General features: G+C 37.1%; 1 protein-coding gene across 1 annotated transcript in view; it reads right to left on the bottom strand.

The window, feature by feature from the left end:
• jak2.S (Janus kinase 2 (a protein tyrosine kinase) S homeolog) overlaps positions 1 to 23,654 on the bottom strand; it is a 98,153-nt gene that overhangs the window by 7,322 nt on the left and 67,177 nt on the right. Inside the window, exons 10-22 of the mRNA XM_041580125.1 lie at positions 22,301 to 22,487; positions 21,194 to 21,321; positions 20,396 to 20,530; positions 16,771 to 16,858; positions 15,146 to 15,273; positions 11,121 to 11,259; positions 7,920 to 8,071; positions 6,872 to 7,022; positions 6,467 to 6,600; positions 4,881 to 5,070; positions 3,452 to 3,576; positions 1,730 to 1,902; positions 259 to 376 (exon numbers count right to left, since the gene is read on the bottom strand). Coding sequence (XP_041436059.1) covers positions 259 to 376; positions 1,730 to 1,902; positions 3,452 to 3,576; positions 4,881 to 5,070; positions 6,467 to 6,600; positions 6,872 to 7,022; positions 7,920 to 8,071; positions 11,121 to 11,259; positions 15,146 to 15,273; positions 16,771 to 16,858; positions 20,396 to 20,530; positions 21,194 to 21,321; positions 22,301 to 22,487 — 1,848 coding nt within the window. The remainder of the gene's footprint in view (positions 1 to 258; positions 377 to 1,729; positions 1,903 to 3,451; positions 3,577 to 4,880; positions 5,071 to 6,466; positions 6,601 to 6,871; positions 7,023 to 7,919; positions 8,072 to 11,120; positions 11,260 to 15,145; positions 15,274 to 16,770; positions 16,859 to 20,395; positions 20,531 to 21,193; positions 21,322 to 22,300; positions 22,488 to 23,654) is intronic.

The raw sequence follows: 23,654 nt of genomic DNA, 5'->3' as shown, positions 1-23,654 counted from the left end.
AAATTAAATTAGAGGGGTAGAAGTGATGTCTATGTGCCTCCCCCAACCTGCAAAAAACTTGAACAAGCTTGAACCTGTTTTTTCATGATTTACCCTGCACTGCAGTCAGTAAACAAACAATCACGTTACAGGTCATCATCAGGGACGTAATCATAAAACTGCGTAAAAAAAAATAATGCATTCCTTCTGATTGATCTTTTAATCTATAGAGAGTTTCTTCTGAATAACGAACTTGTAAATACACAAAGATATACTGACCGAAGGTGGGCTTTTGTTTTTCTCACTGTATGTGAACAACTCATAGAGAACAACTCCAAAGCTCCACACGTCTGACGCTACAGAAAATTTGCTTTCTGTAAGAGATTCAGGAGCATACCTGCAAAGACACAATGGGGCCAGAAGTTTATTACAGACAAGCAGTAGCATTCTGAAAAATCGTCTGCGGCATGGCACTCGCGGCGCTTCGTTTTACGAAGTCGCCCGAAGTTTCCTCATGAGGCAACTTCGGAAAACAAGGCGCCGCAAGTGCTATGTCGCAGGCGATTTTTCATTCTCGCAGGCGGAAGCAGTTCGGGGAGATTAGTCTCCACAAAGAAGAGGCGATTAGTCGCCGAGCGACTAAATATCCCTGAATCTCCCAGTGTGCCCCAACCCTTAAGGTTCTTTATCACAGGTTCACAGAGCTAAGGTTTGCAGTAAATACAACCCAATGAATTCAGCAACTGCGATATAAATAAATCATGACTGTGTTCCTGTGTAGTTTTGAAAATGGAGATAAGATGAGTTTCAAGTATATCAGTAAACTGAGCCTACCTTAGCTTTAGACTAAGCAGCAAATTACTGAGGATGATTTCAAAGCAATTAAGATTTCATCCTTGAGTGTTTTACATGCTGAAAATAATTAATATGGGGCCATTTATAAAGTATAAGGAACAGTACAAAATGCATAAGATGGGCAGAATCTGCTAATTGGCCAACCATAATAATATCACATTCAAATTGTAGGTGTCCCCCCTTCCAACTTGTGGCATCACTGGTTTAAAATTAATTGATTGGAGCTGGAGACCAAAACTATATTGCCTGAGGGACTCATAACATTTAATATCTGGAAAAAGTAAGAAATAAAGATTTTGTTTAACAGGTTTTTGATTATTTTATTGCAATGGTAGTCTCCCTTAAAGGAGAAGTAAACCCTAGAAACCAACATGGGTAGAAATGACTTATTTTATAATGAAATTACTTTACCTGCCTAAAATTAAGAATCCAGTTCTTCAAAGCTGTGCACATCTTAGATTATGTTGAAAGAGTCAGTGACCCTTACTTGCTCTGTGTGCCCAGAGAAGCTGCTGAGAAACTAAACTTATGGGTCTTCGCAAACCTTCAAACAAAAAAAGGGTCACACGTCCTAAGATAATGCTACAGGGCAGATTAACATTTCTACTCTACTTCTATGTCAAGTTTTAGTTCTCCTTTATAGGGGCAGTTCACCTTAAAATGTAGTCTGTATATCAAACAATGGGATGCTGGAACAATTCCAAATTAGTCTACATTTGCATTTGATAGTTTTTGAAACATTTACATGTTTTTACACTGCGATTTGTTTGCTACAGCTTTATAACCTGGTAGCTGTTTAGAAGCCAACATAGAAAATCAATAGCATGCTGTCACACTGGGAGATTTGTGTATATGATCATCCCATTCACAAATTAAAAAATTTAATTCAACTTACCAGAATATTGGACTTTCTCCAGGTTCTTTGACTTTGTAATATTCTTTGTCTTGTGGCAGTACTTTAGTCAATCCAAAATCCCCTATTTTTACTCTATTCTCATTCTCGACTAAAACATTTCTTGTTGCCAAATCTCTGTGAATGTACCTTTTGATGGTGAGATATTCCATTCCCTAGAAAACAAGTGAATATTCTGTAGCTATCATTAACACAAACACATGATCTTAACAGATTGTTTCCAAAAGAAATTTGAATAACAAAAGATGTACTGACATCAAAAGCAGATCACTACCACAATGCTATACTGTATATTTGAGTCTCCACTGAGTTAATGTGGAAAGCTCCTCAAATCCTGATACTGTACAACTCATATATTTTTGTTACCCAATTAATTAGTCTGTTTTCAGATATATATACATACATATATATATATATATATATATATATATATATATATATCAAAGATGAAAGATGAAATTGCTTGCAACATTGTCTACAAAATGTCATGTTGTGGGACTAAATACTTGAGCAAACAGAGTACAAGACACATTCAAAAACGTATTTTGAATCTTAGTGGTTTGAAATAGGGATGTTTGTCGAATTCAGGATTTGGTTGGGGATTCAACAAGGATGTGGCCTTTTTAAAGGAGAAGGAAAGGTTAAAACTAAGTAAGCCTTATCAGAAAGGTCCATCTAAATATACCAGTAAACCCCCAAAGTAGTGCTGCTCCGAGTCCCCTGTGAAAAGAAACACTACATTTCTTTCCTTCTATTGTGTACACATGGGCTTTTGTATCAGACTTCCTGCCTTCAGCTTAAACCTCATTGCCCTGGACAAGGGCATGCTCAGTTTGCTCCTCTTCCCTCCCCCCTTCTCTACTGTAATCTGAGCCCAGAGCAGGGAGACAGGAAGTGCTGTCACACCACATTAATACTGCAGCTCCTATCCTAAACATTCTACAGAATAAATATAGCATTCTAGCTTGCACTATTGCAGCTAATCTATTGGCAATAAAATGCCTCCGTAGCTTTCCTTCTCCTTTAAGCAGAATTTGGCCGAATCCAAGTGCCTGGCCAAACCAAATCTGAATTCTTAAAATCACATGACTTTTCGTCACACTAACAAGGGGATTCTTTTTGACCCTTCCTAAGCCTAATTTGAATTCGGTTTCGAACTCGGGCAATTCCCAAAACAGTGGATTCAGTGAATCCCTACTTTGAAATTAAAGGAGAAGGAAAGTCGTATCTGTATAACCCTCCCTTGGGGTGTCAAATGTTAGGCAGCCCCAAGTGATTATATTTACTTACCTGAAACCTTATTTACTTACCTGAGTTATTCCAGCGAGCACCATGGAGCGACACTCTTCCATTCTTTCTTCAAATTTCCCGGGGCAGATGCTTGCACAGTAGAATGAAAAAAGCTTACTTTTTCTTTATAGTTCGGCTTTTCGCTCTAATACGCATGCACAATTGCGACAAGAAAGAAAAAGCTGGAAGAAGATCGCTCCATAGTGCTCTCTGGAATAACCCCGGGCTGGTGCAGTTTTCTGCTGATAGGAGCACTGGCCCAAGGTGACAGGTAAGCAAATACATTCACTTGGGGGTGCCTAACATTTGGCATCCCCCAAGTGGGATATGACTTTCCTTCTACTTTAAATAAAAGAAAAAAACAACCAACTAATGTGAAAACCTTCGATTGATTAAGTAAAAAAAAAAAGTTACCTTGCATATTTGGCTTGAATATTGTAAAAGCTTTTTGAAGTCCATTCTGTCTTTATGCTTTTGTAAATAGTCTCGTAAACTTCCATAGGGCAAATATTCCATAATCAATCTAAGATTTCGACGACCTTTTTTTTTTAAGCAGATGTGTAAAAAATAACATTCATTATCATTGCCAATTTTAAAATAACATAAAAAAACGTAAAGCCATAAAATAGGCTACACTGTAATCCTAGAGGTGTGACCCGTGGTAAACAAAGAATCCTATTTTGTGTGTGCTACAGGTAGTTCAACCACTACTAGAATTATTACAGCTTAGTACAATATCACTGTATCTATTAAGTGAAAAAGTTCGGGACTTGTGTTTTACCTTGAAGTAATTAATGAAAGCACTATAGTGGAAATACAGAAAAATGTTAATATTATAAATGGCGTTCTAGTACATTCAAACAAGAAAAAGTAAGTCAATGGCTGTACAGAGTACAGATTGTAAATGGAAACCTATAGGTGCCAGAACCATTGGCTAAATTTAGCTGCTATTTGTTGCAAGATTTGTTTCATTGCTTTTATTATAATGGAAATAGATCAAAGAGATAAGAAATATAATATGACTCAAAGTCGATTTATGACTTAAATTAATTTTGTAACTGCATTACCAAAACTATATATTTTTTTAATAAGAAGTAAGACATTGTATATTTAAATCTTAATCTCCGTTTGGATTTAAGGTAAGTGACAATTATGCTTATACTGACTGGCAGATAAAACAATTGTGTTGTAACAGCGATATTGCATGGTTTGAAGAAGAGATGCACCAAATCCACTATTTTGGATTCGGCCAGACCCCGAATCCTTCGCGAAAGATTCGGCCGAATACCGAACCCAATCCTAATTTGCATATGCACAGGTTTTGTGACAAAAGGTCACACTATTTCCCTCCCGCATCTAATTTGCATATGCAAATTAGGATTCGGTTCCGCCAGGCAGAAAGATTCTGCTGAATCTGAATCCTGCTGAAAAAGGCAGAATCCTGGCCGAGTCACAAACCAAATCCTGGATTCAGTGCATGCCTAGTTTGAAGTGAGGACGCCAGAGCACAAACCAGATCATTCTCAGGTAACAAAAGTAGTAGTAGGTGTCATTCAAAAAGTGAACTGGGAATGTTTTTGAAATTGAAGTCATTTTGATGTCTACTAGGTGGCTATTTTATTTAGGACTCTGAGAAAACAACTCTGCAACCCTTGGCAAATATAATTCTGATGGCAGGTAGACAATCCCCCCCCCCATAGGTACAGCAGGGTGGAGGGAATCATGTGAACTTATTGTGTTTCCATCTCACCAGGCCCTCTGGAGCTGTGGGACCTGTTAACCCCCACCCCATTAACACCACTGTATTTAAGCTTAATGGTGGTGCCCTTTTACAAGAACTTACCTGCGCTGTAACACACTCCTTTGTATATCACTATGTTATCGTGTTGGAGTGATTTAAGAATTTCAATTTCTCTTTCAAAGTCCCTCATGTACTCCTCAGTGCTATGCTGCAACTTTTTCACTGCCACAACTTCACCGGTATTGTCTTGTAGAGGGTCATAGCGGCACAGTTCAACACTTCCAAAATTACCCTTTCAGAAAACATAAATAAGAATTATCAGTGGCACATCAGTCTATAAATGAAATTAAACCCTATTAAAATATTTCTTTGATTTTTTTCCCTCTAACAGTGAAGTGAACTAAGTTACCAGAAAGATCTTTGAATTACAAACATGATAAAAAAAATAGGTGGTCTGAAAAGAAAAACATGCAAAAGCAAAAAATAAATCCAGTCTTTTCCTGCACCAGATTTTTTCAAGTAAATTTATTGATAAATAAGGTAAAAATGTGGATGAGAGTTTGTTGAAGTGGTTTTAATAAAATAATAAGAAATATTCTGATTTTTATAAATAACCTACTAAAAATTCATTTACACCGAAAATAAACCCAAGGATTAATTATATTTTAGTTTGGATCAAGTAAAAGGTATTGTCTCCTTATTACACGGAAAAGGAAATAATTCTTAAAAATGGTGTTTATAGGAGATGGTTTTGCCATAATTGGGAGCTTTCAGGGTTAACACATTTATTTGCATCTGAAAACATGTTATGGTAGAAAAATATGCACTAATAAAAAGGTAGCGAAAGTTAAATAACTGAGAATTTCTAAGAAAGCATAACAGAACCACATTTGCTATAGGAATCTCATTATCAGCTTATTTAAAACCAATTATGTACCTACTTCAAGATCATTTCGCAGAGCAACTTAATTAAAGGGGATGTAAAGGCTTCCAATTAAGTTAAGGGATTCTAATAGAATCCCTTAAAACAAGCAACTTTCCAATATATATGCTTTACTTCATTCTTACTGTTGTTGAAATAATCTATTTTCCTCTGCAGCCACAGGCAGCCTCATGCAGCTGCTTGCTTGGTTTCTGCTGTAACCCAATCCCTCTCCTACTACTCATGGCCGATGTGTGCAGAAGGAGCCAATCAGAGGCAAGCAAGCTAGTTGCTTCCTGTGAATTTTCTATTCTGACTGGCTCTTGCTGTAGTGAGAGATAGGGAAAGCCAGCGACTGCCTATATTTCTAGAAAGCTGAAGTAGGACTGAATGAGGCTGCCTTTTAGGGTAAGGTCACACTGAGTGCCAGGCGACTAAATCTCCCCGAAACGCTCAGTGTGACCTTACCCTTAGAGCTGAAGACACCGGGTCCTTTATCTTCACAACTATAAGAATAAAGTAAAGCATGTACATTGCAAAGTTACTTGTTTTTAGGGATTCTATCAGAATACCTTTTCTTAATAGGAAGAATTTACATCCCCTTTAAAAATTTAATTTTAGTAAGAAAAAATTAAAATTTTATAAATCTAGATACATGTAGCAACAGAAATTTTCCACTAACTAGAAACACATAAAAATTGCACAAAATTTAAGGAAGATTATGATGATTTTCCTAGTAACTCAGAACAGGCAAATAAAAGTGTACCTTGCCGAGCTGCTGCAAGAATTTTAGATGTCTTTCTTCAAAAGGAGGATCTCTGTCTTCAAAGCCTCCAGAGAAGCCAAAAGTTCCTATTCTCGTGTTTTGGAGCAAGTCAGTTTCTGCCAGTAGCTCATAATCTGCAAAAGATAGACTTGATTGTACAGAAATTATTAGACATTAAAGGGTGAAAACCAGTTATTATATTAAATTATAACCCGTTTAATGCCATGGACTGCAGAGTCTATGATTCTCCTTGTTAAGGTCCATTTTACCAGCTCTGAAGATTCTACATTTAGGATCTTTAACCTACGCCACCCCAATGTTAATTTGCCAACTTGTGAAGCCACAGGTCATAGAGCCTCCACCACTGTAAGGAATAATCTTTTAGCAAATCATCAACCCATATACCTGGAGTAAACAAGCTATTAAAGTCCCTTATTATCGCTCTGAATGAAGGCCGAAAATCCGGTTCATAGTCCATACAGCTGTTAATTAAATTTGCAAGCTCTATCCATTTTGGTGCTGGAAGCTGATGTCTATCTTCATAAAACTGCAATTTCTAAAGGATAAAAAGCCATGAAATGTCATGAGCATTGCAGTTAAAGAAAACTTTGTAGCAAAAACAAGAAACATATTTTAGCAGTAGAATTCTAAGCTTGAATCTATTAAAGATTGCAATAGAGCACAGGGAACATGACAGAGCATATTATGAGATCAGAGCTGACATAAAGGAATGGGTATCACTGTTAAGAGTCTTAAGGGGTTATGTAATAAAAGGCACTAAGTTTGCTCATGGGCAGTAACCAATTGCTACCAATCAGAAAGTAGCATTTACTGGTCACCTGTTTAAAAGCAACCATCTTATTGGTTGCTATGTGTTACTGCTCCTGGACAAACTTAGTGCCTTTTAGTTAAGTTCATGAGTGTAGTGGCAGCGTTAAGAACTGATTGAAGGGGTGGTATTCCTTTTAGGTGTAAATTGCAAGAAAATAATAAAGTGTTTTTGGTGCTTCAAGATCTTTAAAGGGTGACTTGGAGAAATGTTGGTCAGATGAAAATGCCAGAATCTTGCAAGGGTTTGGATAAAGAGTGACGAGAGCCAAAAAGTTATCCTAAGCAATGTCCCTGTGTGGTAGAAAGAAAGGTAACTGAGGGACGAGGAAAGATGTCGGCAGAAATATAAGACTTGAGTTTTGGAACCATTCAGTTTCAGGTAGCAGTGCAACATTCTCTTAAAGCTTTTAATTTTTTATGTGAAGCCTGAGGCACAATGAGAAGATGCCGATACCGGACACTAGCAGCAGTAGGTTCAACAATTTGTAATCCTTAAAACACATGTATCCAGCACATTTCTATAACAATATGTTATCCACACTTTTCCAATGGTAAAATTATTAAAACCTTAAGCATAAGAATGTAAGTACTGGATAAATAAGTCTGCAACAACAGTACTTACTCTTTGGCTATCAAGAGCATTAAGTGGTTTATCGCCACCACTATATATTTCCCATAAGGTGGTGCCAAAACTCCACTTATCTGATGCTACAGTAAGGTGCTTTGGATTGTCAATGCACTCAGGTGGAACCCACGGAATTCTCTCCAAGAGAACTAAAAAATAAAATGCAAAAAAAACATGTTAGATACAATGGCAAAGACCCCTTTTCTGTGGCATCTATGAATACATTTATAAACATGGCACATATAATCAAAAGTCACTCTTAAACTGCAGCAGTATGTCAAATAAGTACTTCAGAAACCCAAAACTAGCAGATTCATAATAGTAGTTCAACTGTGTGAATCCACTTTTTGCAGCATTTGGATATGTTGTTCAATGGCAGATCACAAAAAAAATAAAAATAAATAAAATTGGATGCTGCAACATATTTAACATTGGGCCATAGTCAGTAATGCTACTCAGGTTTAACTTAATAACTTTTATCATGAGTACTGGGTTACATGCTGTAGGAGGTGGTATGTAAGTTAACAGGGTAACTGTATTGTGTCCCCTCTGTATATCACCACCAGTAACATCCTAAAGACCACTCTGCATTTAACAATATAAATTCAGCAATCTAATTGTCACATCAGCACTTGCCTTTGTTCTATTCAGGCACTATCAAGAGAGAGTCCCATGTGTACAAAAAAGCCCATCAAATAGGGTTCATTTGAAACCAAGTTCTGCACATTTTAATTCGAATATTAAAAAAATATATACATTTTACATTGAAAATCTTCACACTTGCTCCATCCTCCATTTAAGCCTATTTATATTTGCATTGTGTCAACACAGATCTATATTAGTTTTATTTCTAATCTAGGGCTGCCTCCTGGCCAGTATTTTACCCACCTCGCCGGTAGAAATGTTGATTGACGCCAATGTTAATAATAAAGAAAATTTAAAAAAAACCCATAATCCTATATAAAGGATTGAGATTTATATCTGCACACAAAGCATTGGCTCTGAGGCTATCGACCTGCAGAAAACAACCCAGGTTGAGCTCAGCAGAGCCAACGCTCCATGTACCCTCAGCCCAGGGTGTTCCATATAATGGAATGCCCCATTACTTTGGAACTCTTCTTCAAAGGTCTTAAGTTCCAAGCATTCTGAATAAAAATGCAATATTTGCACTTAAAAGGGAACTATCACGAAAATTCCAGTTTAATAAGAGCTTGATCTCATGAAATAAGGAACTTTATAAATATAATTTGTCTCTGACCTAATCATATAACTTGTTCAGTATCTCTTTTCAACAATGTATATTTTCTCTTTATGCAGGAGTCAAGAGTCAAATCTTGATTGACAGTTAGATCAAAATCATTGGGGTGTGCTCCTTTTGAGTAATGTATTAGAGCTAACTGGGAGTCCTTTATTAACACTGGGCAAATTGGGCTGTGAGCAATAACCCATGGAAACCAATCAAATTGTTGCATTCATTGTACTACCTGCAGCTGGCTAAAAAAAGCCAATTGCTGAATTGCAATTAGTTACTGCCCAGGTTCATATTTGCCAGTGTTGATATATGAGCCCCAGTATTCATTTAAAAAAATGGATTCTAGGACATGAATTCCGTCTACTTTTCACAGCGGGTAGAGAACGGATTCTCTGCAAAGTACAGATACTTTGAAGTCATCTTCACAATGAAACAAAGTGAGGAGTTATATTGCACTGTAACTGGTCCCAGCTAGCACATAGACTATTATGGTTTTCTTTCAATCTATGGAATAAGGTATGCCAGTGTAAAAAAATAATACATTTTTATTTCTGTAATTTCAGATGTTTAAGCAATTTTCAACTGAATGTTAAGAAGGGGTATACTTTTGCTTTAAGATAAAAGGAATGTGTGGCATTTGAAAGGCAGTGCTCTAAAGAAGCACTGCACTCAAATACCTTTTCCTACCTGTAAAAATCCTTTTAGATGAATAGCAAGTGTGCTGTAGGTCTAAAGCAAATGTTCAAAATGTTTATCGAGATCTACCAGTAGACCTTTAGGGTAGTGACACACGGGGAGATCTGTCGCCCACATTTTTTAACGGCGAGTTTCGCCAACAAGTCGTTCATTTTGTCTTTCCATGGAGAAAAATGTAAATTGCTAGCTACTACACACAAAATGCTATTTGAAATTGCCTGTAGTCCCAAAATGCACAAGGAGCAATTTATAAGAAAAAGCATGGCTATTGAGAAGTAGTGAAAATCTGAGCTAGAAAAACACACAAGGAGTTTAGTACCCGCGATAGCATGCAAATTCTTGTGCGCACGGCATGTCGTAAGTATGTAAGAACATATGGACGTAATTTCTAGGGCGCCAATTTCACATTCTTTGTTCCAGCGACCACACGCTCACTTATCATTCAAATACGAAGATACGCACAATACTCGTACGACAATACGCTGCAGAAAATGCCTTTTTTAAAGCATTTCTTTGACACAGATAGGCTCATTGTTCTTGTTGAAGAATGTCCAGCGGGTTTGGGCGGAGAAAACACCATGGTGCACTATGGGATGCAAATCGATCGGAAGCCGAAGTTGCCTGAAATCTTTGCTTGCAAAAAGACGATCGCCTTGTCGCGGAGACTCGCTTTTTAAAAATCATGGGAGACAAATCTTCCCATGTGTCAATACCCTTGGCTGGTGAGTGGTAGATCACAAGATACTGTCAACAAATAGCTTGTCTAAATATTTCGTATTTCATGCTTTTCATTTAGATATGTTATGGTTACATAAGAAATAGATGTTTAAATATAACAATATACATTTCAGGGGCGTAACTACAGAGGAAGCAGACCCTGCGGCTGCAGGGGGGCCCAGGAGGTACAGGGGGCCCCATGAGGCTCTCATTGATGAGCAATTTGAACATATATTGGTAAAACAGGACAAACACTGGATATGTTGGGGGCCCTAAAATTAATTTGCTGTGGGGCCCAGCAACATCTAGTTACGCCACTGATACATTTTGTCATAAATCAGTATTTAAGTAATATTTTGTATGAAACAGAAGACTAAAAAATGCTTTTATGGATGTAGATCATAATGGGACAACATCACTAAAAGTAAACCTTGCATTAGTAAAGTATGGGCACTCCCGGTCTTAAGGTTTCTAATGTAAACAGCAGCCTGAACTCTTTGGTCTGATAATAGTAATAAAATATAAAGACTTACTTTCTTTAGGTAAGACTGTAATGCTTATTCCAGGATCACTAAGTTTAATAAAAGGTGGATTGCCAGTCTTCTTATCTTCTTCTCTGATCAGAAGAATGTTCTTCGAACACACATTTCCGTGCACAAGATTCCTATCTTCCTACATCAAGAAACCAAAGAAAACAATCTGAAACTTCACAAATGTAGGAGACTGCCATTCGCCACATAAGAAAAAGATGTTAAAGGACCAGTAACATCAAAAAAAAATATTTAAAAATTCGTTAGAGCACAACGAAAAATAAACATCAAGACAAATGAAATTTTTAAATAGCAAAGCTTTTATTAAGAAATAACTTACAGAATGTCCACTTCCTTTCCTTTTCAGAAACGGCGAATAGGCGACCATCCAGTGTGTAGTGATTGATTTCTCCTGCCTGGCTATTCACTGACAGACGTCGGCTTCCCTTCCACTGGCCTGACTGTGTAGTCTCCCGACGCACACTTGCTTCCTTATACTGCCTCGCAGCTTTTCACTGTGCTTCCCTCCACCGCTCACCTCCCTCTCAGCATGCACAATCCAGTCTCGGCATTCCTCTGCATTCCAATAGCGCACATATCCTACACATGGAAGACACAGACCGGCTTATGCCGTTTGTGTCTCAATTGCACTCTGTTCAGCTTTTCACTGTGCAGGGGGAATGTATTTCATATGTATTTCTGCCTGTAGCAAAGTAATGGCAAAGCAAAAAGCACAATGTGCATGCCTGGGTTTGGGGGAGGCGAGCTGGCTGAACGAGAGACGCCTGACTCAGTACACACCATCTGGATACAAACACTTGATCCGACTAAATTGCTGAACAGAGTGCGATTGAGACACAGACTGCATAAGCCAGTCTGTGTCTTCCATGTGTAGGATATGTGCGCTATTGGAATGCAGAGGAATGCCGAGACTGGATTGTGCATGCTGAGAGGGAGGTGAGCGGTGGAGGGAAGCACAGTGAAAAGCTGCGAGGCAGTATAAGGAAGCAAGTGTGCGTCGGGAGACTACACAGTCAGGCCAGTGGAAGGGAAGCCGACGTCTGTCAGTGAATAGCCAGGCAGGAGAAATCAATCACTACACACTGGATGGTCGCCTATTCGCCGTTTCTGAAAAGGAAAGGAAGTGGACATTCTGTAAGTTATTTCTTAATAAAAGCTTTGCTATTTAAAAATTTCATTTGTCTTGATGTTTATTTTTCGTTGTGCTCTAACGAATTTTTAAATATTTTTTTTTGATGTTACTGGTCCTTTAATGATAAACTACAATGTCCTATTAAATGTGATCAAATATCATGAATTAAATGCAATCAGTAAAGAATTACCGTATATATACTCGCGTATAAGCCGAGTTTTTCAGCACCCAAAATGTGCTGAAAAACTCGACCTCGGCTTATACGCGGGTCATACGCACATACTGTAGCCAATCCCTCACCGGATACTGTAGCCAATCCCTCACCGGATACGAGGCTCCTTCTGCGGCCCCAACACACCTCCCTCTCCCATAGCGCATCAGGACTCTGTGACTGACTGTCACGATCGCCGCCCGGAGCAGATCCAGGAGCTCCGGGCGGCGCGTCCTTCCCTGCCGGCGTCCTTCCAAAATGGCGGCGCCCATGGCCGCCACGTGGGTAGAGGCGCCGGCGCCGCTACCCACGTGGCGGCCATGGGCGCCGCCATTTTGGGAGTGACGCCGGCAGGGAAGGACGCGCCCGCCCGGAGCTCCTGGACCTGCTCCGGGCGGCGATCGTGACAGTCAGTCACAGAGTCCTGACCATATTCAGGCATGGAGGTAGCAGGACCAGGGCCCTTTTGTATAAAGTGTTGTGTTATTTCCCAGCACCCACTGCTAGCCCTGTATTCTATATGGATTATCTTCTCCCTACAGGAACCAGCATGGCAGCACCAACTGCTAAACAGGGGCTTATTTATAATAATGGGATTATTGGACCCCCTTCCCCCATCCAGGCCATATTCTCCTAGAAGAGTTTGTGACCAAAATAAGCAGAGGAATTTCAAAGCTCTTGCTGCGGACTGTAAACATTTACATGTGTCCTGCACACTGTTGGGGCCGCAGAAGGAGCCTCGTATGTAGTTGCTGCATCTCTCCATCTCTCTGCCCCTGGTTGAGTTATAAGTTATTTTACTGTGACTGGTGTGCTTACAATTTTTTTTTTTAAACTGTGGGCAGGCCTACCTTTCATTGTTATTCAGTGGGTGCAGGTCCAGATTGATTTTCAATCAGCCCCTAGGCTTATACACGAGTCAATAAATTTTTCCAGTTTTCTTAGGTAAATTAGGTACCTCGGCTTATACACGAGTATATACGGTAAGGGGCAGTAAACATTGTATTTCACTATTACATGGTTCAACAACCAAACTGTTAAAATGTACACTAATGGGCAGATTTTTCAAGGGTTGAATTGAAAATTCTAATTTTCGAGTTTTGTTAAGGCCAAAACTTTCAAATTCAACTAGGGAATTGTTAAAATTCGATTCAAGTTTTTTAAAAAAAAAATTTAATTATATTTTCGCAATTTATCATACACTGGCCCTTTAAGAACTCAAATTCCTCAAACTCAAAACCTGCCAAATTGCTGTTTTAGTCAATGGGAGACATCCTAATATCAATTTGGAGTTGTTTGCTGACTTCCGGACATTCCAGTTTTTTTCGAAGGGAAAAAACTTGAATCTAGTTTTAATTTAGATTGGTCGAATTTCGAGTTCATGGGAGTTTTAAAAACTCTCATTAATTCGAAATTCGACCCTTGATAAATCTTCCCCTAACTGTTATATTTTAGCACATCTAATGGTTATTATTCCATTAGATGTATAAACATGATGTCCACAGCGTGCTTTCCCCCTCTAATGCTTGCACTTTCCATACTGCTTGGTTTTGAATATCTATAGTATTAACATGGTTGTCTGTCTTCGCAATAAGCTATCATTTTTATCTCTTCAGTCATTAGCGTATTATCAACATTGCACATGATAATATGACTGCTACTACAATGAACCTTACATACCATCCCCTGCCCCAATAATCTCTTGCAATTACTTTAAAAGAAAGAGAAAAGTAAAGCCTATGAAAGCTGCTAAAGGTCAAACAAGTTAATCAAATCTAGTAATAAGCTAGTACAACAAATAGATGAAGGACTGTTTATAGGTTAAACATACAGTGAAAGATTAAGGACTGTTTATAGGTTAAACATACAGTGAAAGATCATATAGATATATATATATTTTACATTTTTACCTAAACCCACCAACACAATCAAGGGGGTGTTCAAGGGGGGAACTATAGTGAAAATGCAACTAACTGATTACAGTACAAACAAAATAACTGCCTTTTGCACCAATCCTGCATGTAGAGAGACATGATGTCTAGTGCTTTTAATAGATTGAGCTCTTATACATCTTCTAGGCAAAAAATCCCACCCTATTGGATCATTCATCTGACACCCAACTCCAGAATGAAGACAGAATGAGGAGAAAGAGAAAAAGTAAATATAAACTAGATAAAGAAATATAACTAGTTTCAGAAAAAATGCTGAATTTTTAATTGATTGTGTTTCCAAAGTTTCTTATTTCAGTATGCTGAATCTTATATTACATAGTGATAGTTCCCCTTTAAGTAAACTTTTTGTATGATGTAGAAATTCATATTCTATGACTATTTGCAATTGGCCTAAATGGAAAAATAAGTAATAAAAAGGAACAAAAACAAAAAATTAAAGCGTCACTGATCAATAGTTTTTTGCCTGCTGAGATAAGTGACCCCCATATGACTGCTGAAAAAGGTGGAAAAAAGAAAAACAGGTTCAATTGAACAAATAGGCCATTCTATAACATACTAAAAGTATTAATGTAAAAATAGACAACCCCATTTAACAAAACAAACCGTAAATAAAACACATTTTTTTTGTTGCCATTTCGGACTTTGCTAAACCATTTTGTTGCTATGGGGCAGAAACAATACATGAGTACTTTGGAACACTTGTTATACTCACGAGAAAGTGCATCGCCCATGCCAACTGTTTTGAAACTTCTAATTTCCACATGATATTTATTGCATTTTTGTTTCTCCTCAAGTATGTGTCAAGTGACCCATGTTTTGCATATTCTTGAACCAGAATGCCTGTGTCACAAAGTTAGAAATAGGACATAAGAAATTGTATGTACTGATCTTACTCCTGCATACGGTGTCCTGTGGTGTCTATGAACATTGAATATAAAAGCACTCTAAAAGATGAAGCTCTGAGAACTGTAAACCAAGAGTGCCATGATGAGCAAACTGTTTTGTTATTTGACAGATGGAAACTATATCCTGAAATCGTATATATGCCTAGACGTTGAGACAAAAATTGGGCACATTTGTTATACCTAGCTGGACATGTAAAACATGTAAGCAGCATTGCAAGAATAACAGCTCACATTAAAATATGATCAATCAATTTAAAAGAAAATTCCATAAAAATATATAAGGCTAGAAATGTCATAATTAATATACTGAACTTAAAGGGCACCAATCATAACTCAAATCAATTAGTAAATACACTATGTGAAAGTTCAAGAAATCCGATTTTTAAAACAGAATTTTTGTATAATGTAAATCATCAGCTCACTATGCCTTCTGCAGTTTTAGCTGAGGCAGGCATCTTGGATTTCACTGGTTCCTCCTACCTATATCTTCCCAGCCAAGTGTAGCTCTGAAATCTCGCACATCCTCAGTTTAAATTCCTTGGTTGCTTATCAACCCTTCTAAGCTATTTTTAAATCAGCCAAACCTCTATGTTAGCTGCTGTTCAGTAGTGCTGCCACCCTCTGGAAGTTAGTGTGTGCCCTTTATTTGCATAATAACATCACCAGCAGGGGACAAGAACGGGAAATCTTGTGATGGAGGGGTTTACTAAAACAAGGCATTCTGGGTAGAATACTCAAGGCAATGTTACAATCTGAGCATGCTCCTGAAATTTGCATGTTATAGTCTCTGTTATAGTCTCAGTATGGACTCCCTCAGTGCAAGAGCCCATTTAACAAAGTCAATTTTTTTAAACCTGCAGTTTTTTTCAAAAAACTATATGTAGTTTGATTAAACGTGTTTAGGTTGCACTGGTCAGATTGTTAATATGTGTTTGATTTTGGCTGTGATAGGTTCCCTTTAATGAACCAGCCTAAACATTCTGCATCCCTGTAATAGTAATGTTCTAACCATCAAAGTTCACATGTGCACATGAGCTCCCTATCTTGGAATTTGGCTATCATTTCAGTGCCCGTGACATTGCACATGCTCAGTGTGGTCTGGGCTTAGCTTAGAGGTCACTGCAAATCAACAAGCAGCAAAAGTTCATCTCTCACAGAAGCTGATGCTACAAAAGCAGATTATTACATTCAGATGCAGGTTTCTGAACTGCCTAAATGAGAATTTACATTAATTACTAAACAGCACTGGATTAAACAGCACTGTATTGTGACTCTTGTATTCTATATATGTACAGTATATTGCCCATCCCGAAGCTCAGGTAAATGACAGCAGCTTAGAGCATGTGCTGTGAATCAGCAGAACAAAATATGGGAAGCTACTGGGAGTATCGTCAGTGGAACAGATGTTAAAAATACACTTCAATATACTTACTCTCATCTCCACACACACAGACTCCATAATTTAAAATTAAATGCTTGTATGACAGTTGACTCATCATACTTGCTGCCTCAAAGAAGGACTGCAAAACAAATTAATTGAAATAAACAGCATAAGAAAATATAATATAAGTACATATAAATGCATGACAGACAAATACCGATTATTTAAAAAAATACTGATTACTTTTCTAACAATTTATTTTCCAAGCTGCAATGATTAGTCTAAATTCTGAATCCCTGCTTGCAATATGCATAAAGGATTCAGAAAGGTGATAATAGTAATCATCGCTGAGGATTTCCATCCCACAAGAGTAAAATAAAATATTACAGCTCAAAGCACCTGAATAAATTAAAATACAACACAGGTATCATCTCTGATAAAAGTGTCAATATGTTAAAACTTTCCTCATTGTCGAGAAACATGAAGCAATTTCACAAACATATAGTTAGATTAGTTCAAGACATTTCTGAATGATTTTTTGGCAAGGGAAAAATGCAATGCTCACAATATTAATACTTTTAGTACAATGCTGAGCAAAAGACTGGAAGGAATGGAGTCTGGAAGGAACTCCCGCCTGGAGAAAGCTTCAGGTGGGGTTTCATCTTCCTCTGGGTCACCTAAAACTTAAGTTGAACTTAATGAACATTTGTTACTTCTTAACTTAATTTGCTATAAACCTATGTTTAATTATAAATGGGACAATGCATTCCATTGCTGCACATAAAAGTCATAGAAAACAGAGCGTTATGTTGCTATATAAAGAAGGGTGGTTAAAGTCAAAATATATTTTCAGTCTTATAAAATGTAAATGGCTGTTTTGGTCACTGGAAACAATAATTATATGTATATAAGTATTTGGAGACCTTATGGTTTCCTTGGTTATTCCCTTAAAGGAAAACTATACCCCCCAAACAATGTAGGTCTCTATAAAAAGATATTGCATAAAACAGCTCATATGTAAAATCCTGCTTCATGTAAATAAAGCATTTTCATAATATTATACTTTTCTAGTAGTATGTGCCATTGGGTAATCAAAAATAGAAAATTGCCATTTTAAAAAATAAGGGCCGCCCCCTGAGATCGTAGGATTCACTGTACTCACAAACATACCAACAAACCAAACATGTTAGGTCACATGAGCCAATTAACAGACAGAGTTCTGTCTTTTGCTTCCACACTTCTTACAGTTAGAGTTGTAGTATTTCTGGTCAGGTGATCTCCGAGACAGCACAGAGACCATCAAGAAATGGTGGCTCAAGGCAAGAGATGTAAAAGGGCAATATTTACTTAAATATATATTCCAGTTTGGTAAGATTCTTTAATATGCCACGTTATATGATATGAACTATCTGTTGCTTAAGTGTTCATTTTGGGGGTATAGTTTTCCTTTAAGGTAACTCCAATGTTCTTGCTGCCTAAGGTGAAATGGCTTCATCATGTCATTGGATTTCAAATACAGTGGTGTGAAAAACTTTTTGCCCCCTTCCTGATTTCTTATTCTTTTGCATGTTTGTCACACTTAAATGTTTCTGCTCATCAAAAACCGTTAACTATTAGTCAAAGATAACATAATTGAACACAAAATGCAGTTTTTAAATGAAGGTTTACGTTATTAAGGGAGAAAAAAAACTCCAAATCTACATGGGCCTGTGTGAAAAAGTGATTGCCCCCCTTGTTAAAAAATAACTTAACTGTGGTTTATCACACCTGAGTTCAATTTCAAAGGTTATAAAGCCATTTCTAAAGCTTTGGGACTCCAGCGAACCACAGTGAGAGCCATTATCCACAAATGGCAAAAACATGGAACAGTGGTGAACCTTCCCAGGAGTGGCCGGCCGACCAAAATAACCCCAAGAGCGCAGAGACAACTCATCCGAGAGACCACAAAAGACCCCAGGACAACATCTAAAGAACTGCAGGCCTCACTTGCCTCAATTAAGGTCAGTGTTCACGACTCCACCATAAGAAAGAGACTGGGCAAAAACGGCCTGCATGGCAGATTTCCAAGGCCCAAACCACTTTTAAGCAAAAAGAACATTAAGGCTCGTCTCAATTTTGCTAAAAAACATCTCAATGATTGCCAAGACTTTTGGGAAAATACCTTGTGGACCGACGAGACAAAAGTTGAACTTTTTGGAAGGTGCGCGTCCTGTTACATCTGGCGTAAAAGTAACACAGCATTTCAGAAAAAGAACATCATACCAACAGTAAAATATGGTGGTGGTAGTGTGATGGTCTGGGGTTGTTTTGCTGCTTCAGGACCTGGAAGACTTGCTGTGATAGATGGAACCATGAATTCTACTGTCTACCAAAAAATCCTGAAGGAGAATGTCCGGCCATCTGTTCGTCAACTCAAGCTGAAGCGATCTTGGGTGCTGCAGCAGGACAATGACCCAAAACACACCAGCAAATCCACCTCTGAATGGCTGAAGAAAAACAAAATGAAGACTTTGGAGTGGACTAGTCAAAGTCCTGACCTGAATCCTATTGAGATGTTGTGGCATGACCTTAAAAAGGCGGTTCATGCTAGAAAACCCGCAAATAAAGCTGAATTACAACAATTCTGCAAAGATGAGTGGGCCAAAATTCCTCCAGAGCGCTGTAAAAGACTCGTTGCAAGTTATCGCAAACGCTTGATTGCAGTTATTGCTGCTAAGGGTGGCCCAACCAGTTATTAGGTTCAGGGGGCAATTACTTTTTCAAACAGGTTTGGATTTCTTTTCTCACTAAATAATAAAAACCCTCATTTAAAAATTGCATTTTGTGTTTACTTGTGTTATCTTTGACTAATAGTTAAATGTGTTTGATGATCAGAAACATTTTGTGTGACAAACATGCAAAAGAATAAGAAATCAGGAAGGGAGCAAATAGTTTTTCACACCACTGTATGACAATTCTCTAGATTTCAAATATGACAATTCTCTATATATGTAATGGATTGCTATCAACTTGCAGCAAACTCTATAAATATTTTTTTTTAGAAAATCCAAATCTTTACACTGGTGATTTGTAAGGATCTTTAATAACTAAATGCAACAATAGTTTGTTAACAGATGAACATTTTTTAAAATTTTCGTTTTAAAAAAAAATATGCCTGATTAATTGAGCAAATATTTTGTAACAGATTTAGTACAGGTATGGGACCTATTATCTAGAATGTTTCTGATCTGGTTTTTTCCAGATAAGGGATCTTTCCATAATTTGGAACTTCATACCTTAAGTCTACAAAAAAATATTTTAATGTTCAATAATTTGAACATTAAATAAATGGGTTTTTTTTGCTTCTAATAAGGATGAATTATATCTTAGTTTGTATCAAGTACAAGGTACTTTTTATTAAAAAGAGAAAAAGGGAAATAATTATTAAAAATTTGGGTTATTTGGATATGGTAGAGAATCTTCCTGTAATTCTGAGCTTTCGGGAAAATTGGTTTCCAGATAACGGATCCCTTACCTGTATTTGAAAAATACCCAAAAATGATGGAATTAGTGGAACCCAAAGAAAAGTATACCTCGATTAATATATTACATAACAATAAAGTCTTAAAGAGTCTTTTATGTGACAGACTAATTTGCATCGAATATTTTAATTGTTCTCTATAGGTTACATACAAACCTCTGAAAAACTTCTATGTGTTTTGTCCAAAACCTTGAGAAGGACTTCAGTTACATGAATCTTGTTATAGTCTCCCAGCTCCTCTCGTTTACCATTGAATATCTTGGTAAATGTGCCCTGCCCAAGATTTTCCAGCTGATGAAAAGATATGTAACAGAAAAACATATACTGAAATTTTATACAGGTGCAAGATTAAGTTTACAACTCAAATTCCTATTTATCAAAGTCCGAAATTTATCTCAATATTTTCTGCTACAAGCTCCGATCAAATCCGCTCGTGTTTTTTACGCTTATTTATTATTACATTTTCCCAATCAGATTTTCCAGATTTTTTTGGAATTTCACGTTTTTTTTCTGAATTTTCACCCGAAAACGATGAAAACTTCAGGGTATTGAATGAAACCCAGAGCACACCAAAAAAACATTGGGACTTCTCCCACTGACTTATATGCAACCACGACAGGTCTGAGATGCTGGATTTTCAGATTCCTACTTTTCCATCTTCAGAGTTTAATAAATTCTGAAAAATTCATGATTTTTTTTAGAAGTCTGATTTTATAAAAAAAATTCCTGAATTTTGCATTTGGAGTTTAGTAAATAACCCCCTTAGAGATCAGATCTTGGAAAATTTCTTCAAATTTAGTGAAGATATGTAAGTGAATATGAAGGAAAATATAGGTATCCATGAATCAAAGAAAGATCTTCCAGTTATAAAAGGGACATCTGCCATTGACATCTACATGATTGTGATATGTTTTAGCTGGAGTATTTTCGTATTCGCTTATGTTGTAAACTTACAAAATGCAGATCTTCACTTCTGATTTTGTGGAACACCATCTGATTGACATTATTGTTCCTCTGCAAGGTGGGTGATGCAGAGACCTCAGAATCTTCATTGCTCCTGAAGATTATCAGGCTTGATTTTTCTGAGAAATACACAAAACTCATTATTAAAGAAAAATACTTGTTTTGGATTACTAATTAAACAAAAGTGACCATTTTATAATTTACACAATGCTGTCTTTCCTTCTATCTTTATTCCTTCAACCTGGTCTGTAAACACCACACAGCAATATATGTATATGCAATATACAGATCCTTCAAGACCCAGTAGCTAAAATGTTTTACAAAATATATTATTATAATTGATATTATTAATTGGTGTTTAAAGGGGAACTATAGCAAAAATGTCATTTTAATATAAGCTTCATCATACTAAAATAAGACATTATCTAAATATAATCAACTACCCATTTCTAAAATAATCAAGTTAATCTTCACTCTCTCTATTCCTCTCTTCATGCAGGAGTTGGGAGTCCAATGCCTTTGGGGGCTCCTTTTGCCTAAAATACATATTCACTCTTTTGAAATAAACAGAAATGTTACCACTCTACATGCAGGATTGGTACCGAAGTCAGTTATTTTGTTAGATTTTGTTTGTGTTGGAGTCGGTAATTTGAGTTAGCTCTAACACATCTGCTAGAAAAGGGAGACGCCCCAAAACATATATTGGATTTAACTGTCAATCAACATCTGACACCCAACTCCTGCAACAAGACAGAATGAAGAGAAACAGATGCTGAGTGAAGATGTGACCATAAACTTTATTATTTCAGAAAAAGCCTAAAATTTTTAATTGATCATATTTAGAAAGTTTCCTATTTCAGTATGGCGAAACATATATAAAATGTTAATTTTCACAATAGTTTCCCTTTAAATACACAAAAGTCATAATACTACCACTAGGGTAAACACAGACAGTACATGATAAATGAAATATGAGAAATTCATGGTTCTCAGACTTCAAAGATAGCAAAGTAAACGAGACTGCAGAATGCTACTTTTGTAAACTGATAAACACATTTGGATTTATTTTAAAACATATCTATAGTAATTTAAGTTAACCTTTGGGCTTTGGTGGGCAGCATCGGCTGAACTGAAATATTATTCCATCAGAGCGAACGGTTTCTTTCTGGTAACAGTTTAATAAGTCTTTCAGAGTGTCAAAACTTTTCTTGGCTCCACTTAAGTTGTACTCTCCATTGACATTTTTTGTAATCAAGCAGTGCTTGTATTCCATTACACCATCACGCTGAAAGGAAAATAAAACAAGGAGGTTATTTTTGACTTTCCATGCCTATAATTAGTTTGCCAGTTATAAAACAATGCTGAATACTCAAGCAAATTAATGTGCAATAAGGAGTATGGATAATGAAAAGTAAAGGCACAAGACAATTTAGCTATCGGAGCAAGTTACAATTTAGCAAAGAGAAAGACAGACACTTTAGGCAGGCATTAAGTACATAGTTCCCCAAAGCCATTATGGGTATGTCCTGGTCTGGATGCCCGAAACTGTGGCACCTGGGTATCACTCTCTGGGAACTGTCCCAAGAAGTAACAAATAGCGGTTTTGTCACGTCTATATTTATGGATAACTAATGTAAATTTGCAGTGGTGCAAAAGCTGAAATGTAATAACAGAGGGAGATTCAAAACATTTCATTCAGCTTGGGACCCCTACCTGCAAACATATCCAATACAGAATACGGCATATTGTGTATTACTATTTATAATTATGTGTAGTGAATCTGTTAATGAAGTCATGATAGAGGCCATGTAAGTGTTTACTGGCATGGCAAGCTATTTAAATATATTCTGCTGGTGAAGGAACACCAGAAACATACATAACTAAGAGGACTCTGTTCATTTAGGTCTGGAACCAGCCATGTGTAAAGGGGCCATAACTTGTGATGCCATTTTCTAAGCCCTAGCTGATAACAGACTGATAAGAGCCATACCATGTGTTGAGCAGTAGCTGTCAAACTAAACAGGACTAGCTTTAATAAATGGGAATATCTGGGTAGGGGCAGGTCACAAAACACTGGTGTGTATGGATCTAGTTGTTAAAACCATATAATTTCTCTCTTATGTTCTTATAAGGAGTTATGATCATAATATTCTTGGTCCAGTCCATACTCAGAGGAGATAATTAAAAGCTCCATCTGTGTCCTACTAAAGGTGACTCCACCTTTGCATTCCTGTGGGTTACCAGTGACCCGATGCCCCTGAAATCTGTAATAGTCTGCTTTTCAAGTTTAAGATTTGGATTTTCTTTGGAGGACCAATTTCTGCATGGGAGTTCATCCTATTTGTTTTCCCCTTGCCTCCAACACCAGGAAATTCTATATAAAGTTTAGGTTATCAATGTTTTTTCTTTTATTTTTAAAGTGGATTGCAACCATTTTAATGTATGTACTTTT

The sequence above is a fragment of the Xenopus laevis genome, chromosome 1S, assembly GCF_017654675.1.
Source record: "Xenopus laevis strain J_2021 chromosome 1S, Xenopus_laevis_v10.1, whole genome shotgun sequence".
Classification (NCBI taxonomy): domain Eukaryota; kingdom Metazoa; phylum Chordata; class Amphibia; order Anura; family Pipidae; genus Xenopus; species Xenopus laevis.
Note: the sequence above shows the minus strand (reverse complement) of the source record. Positions and strands in the feature narration are given on the sequence as shown.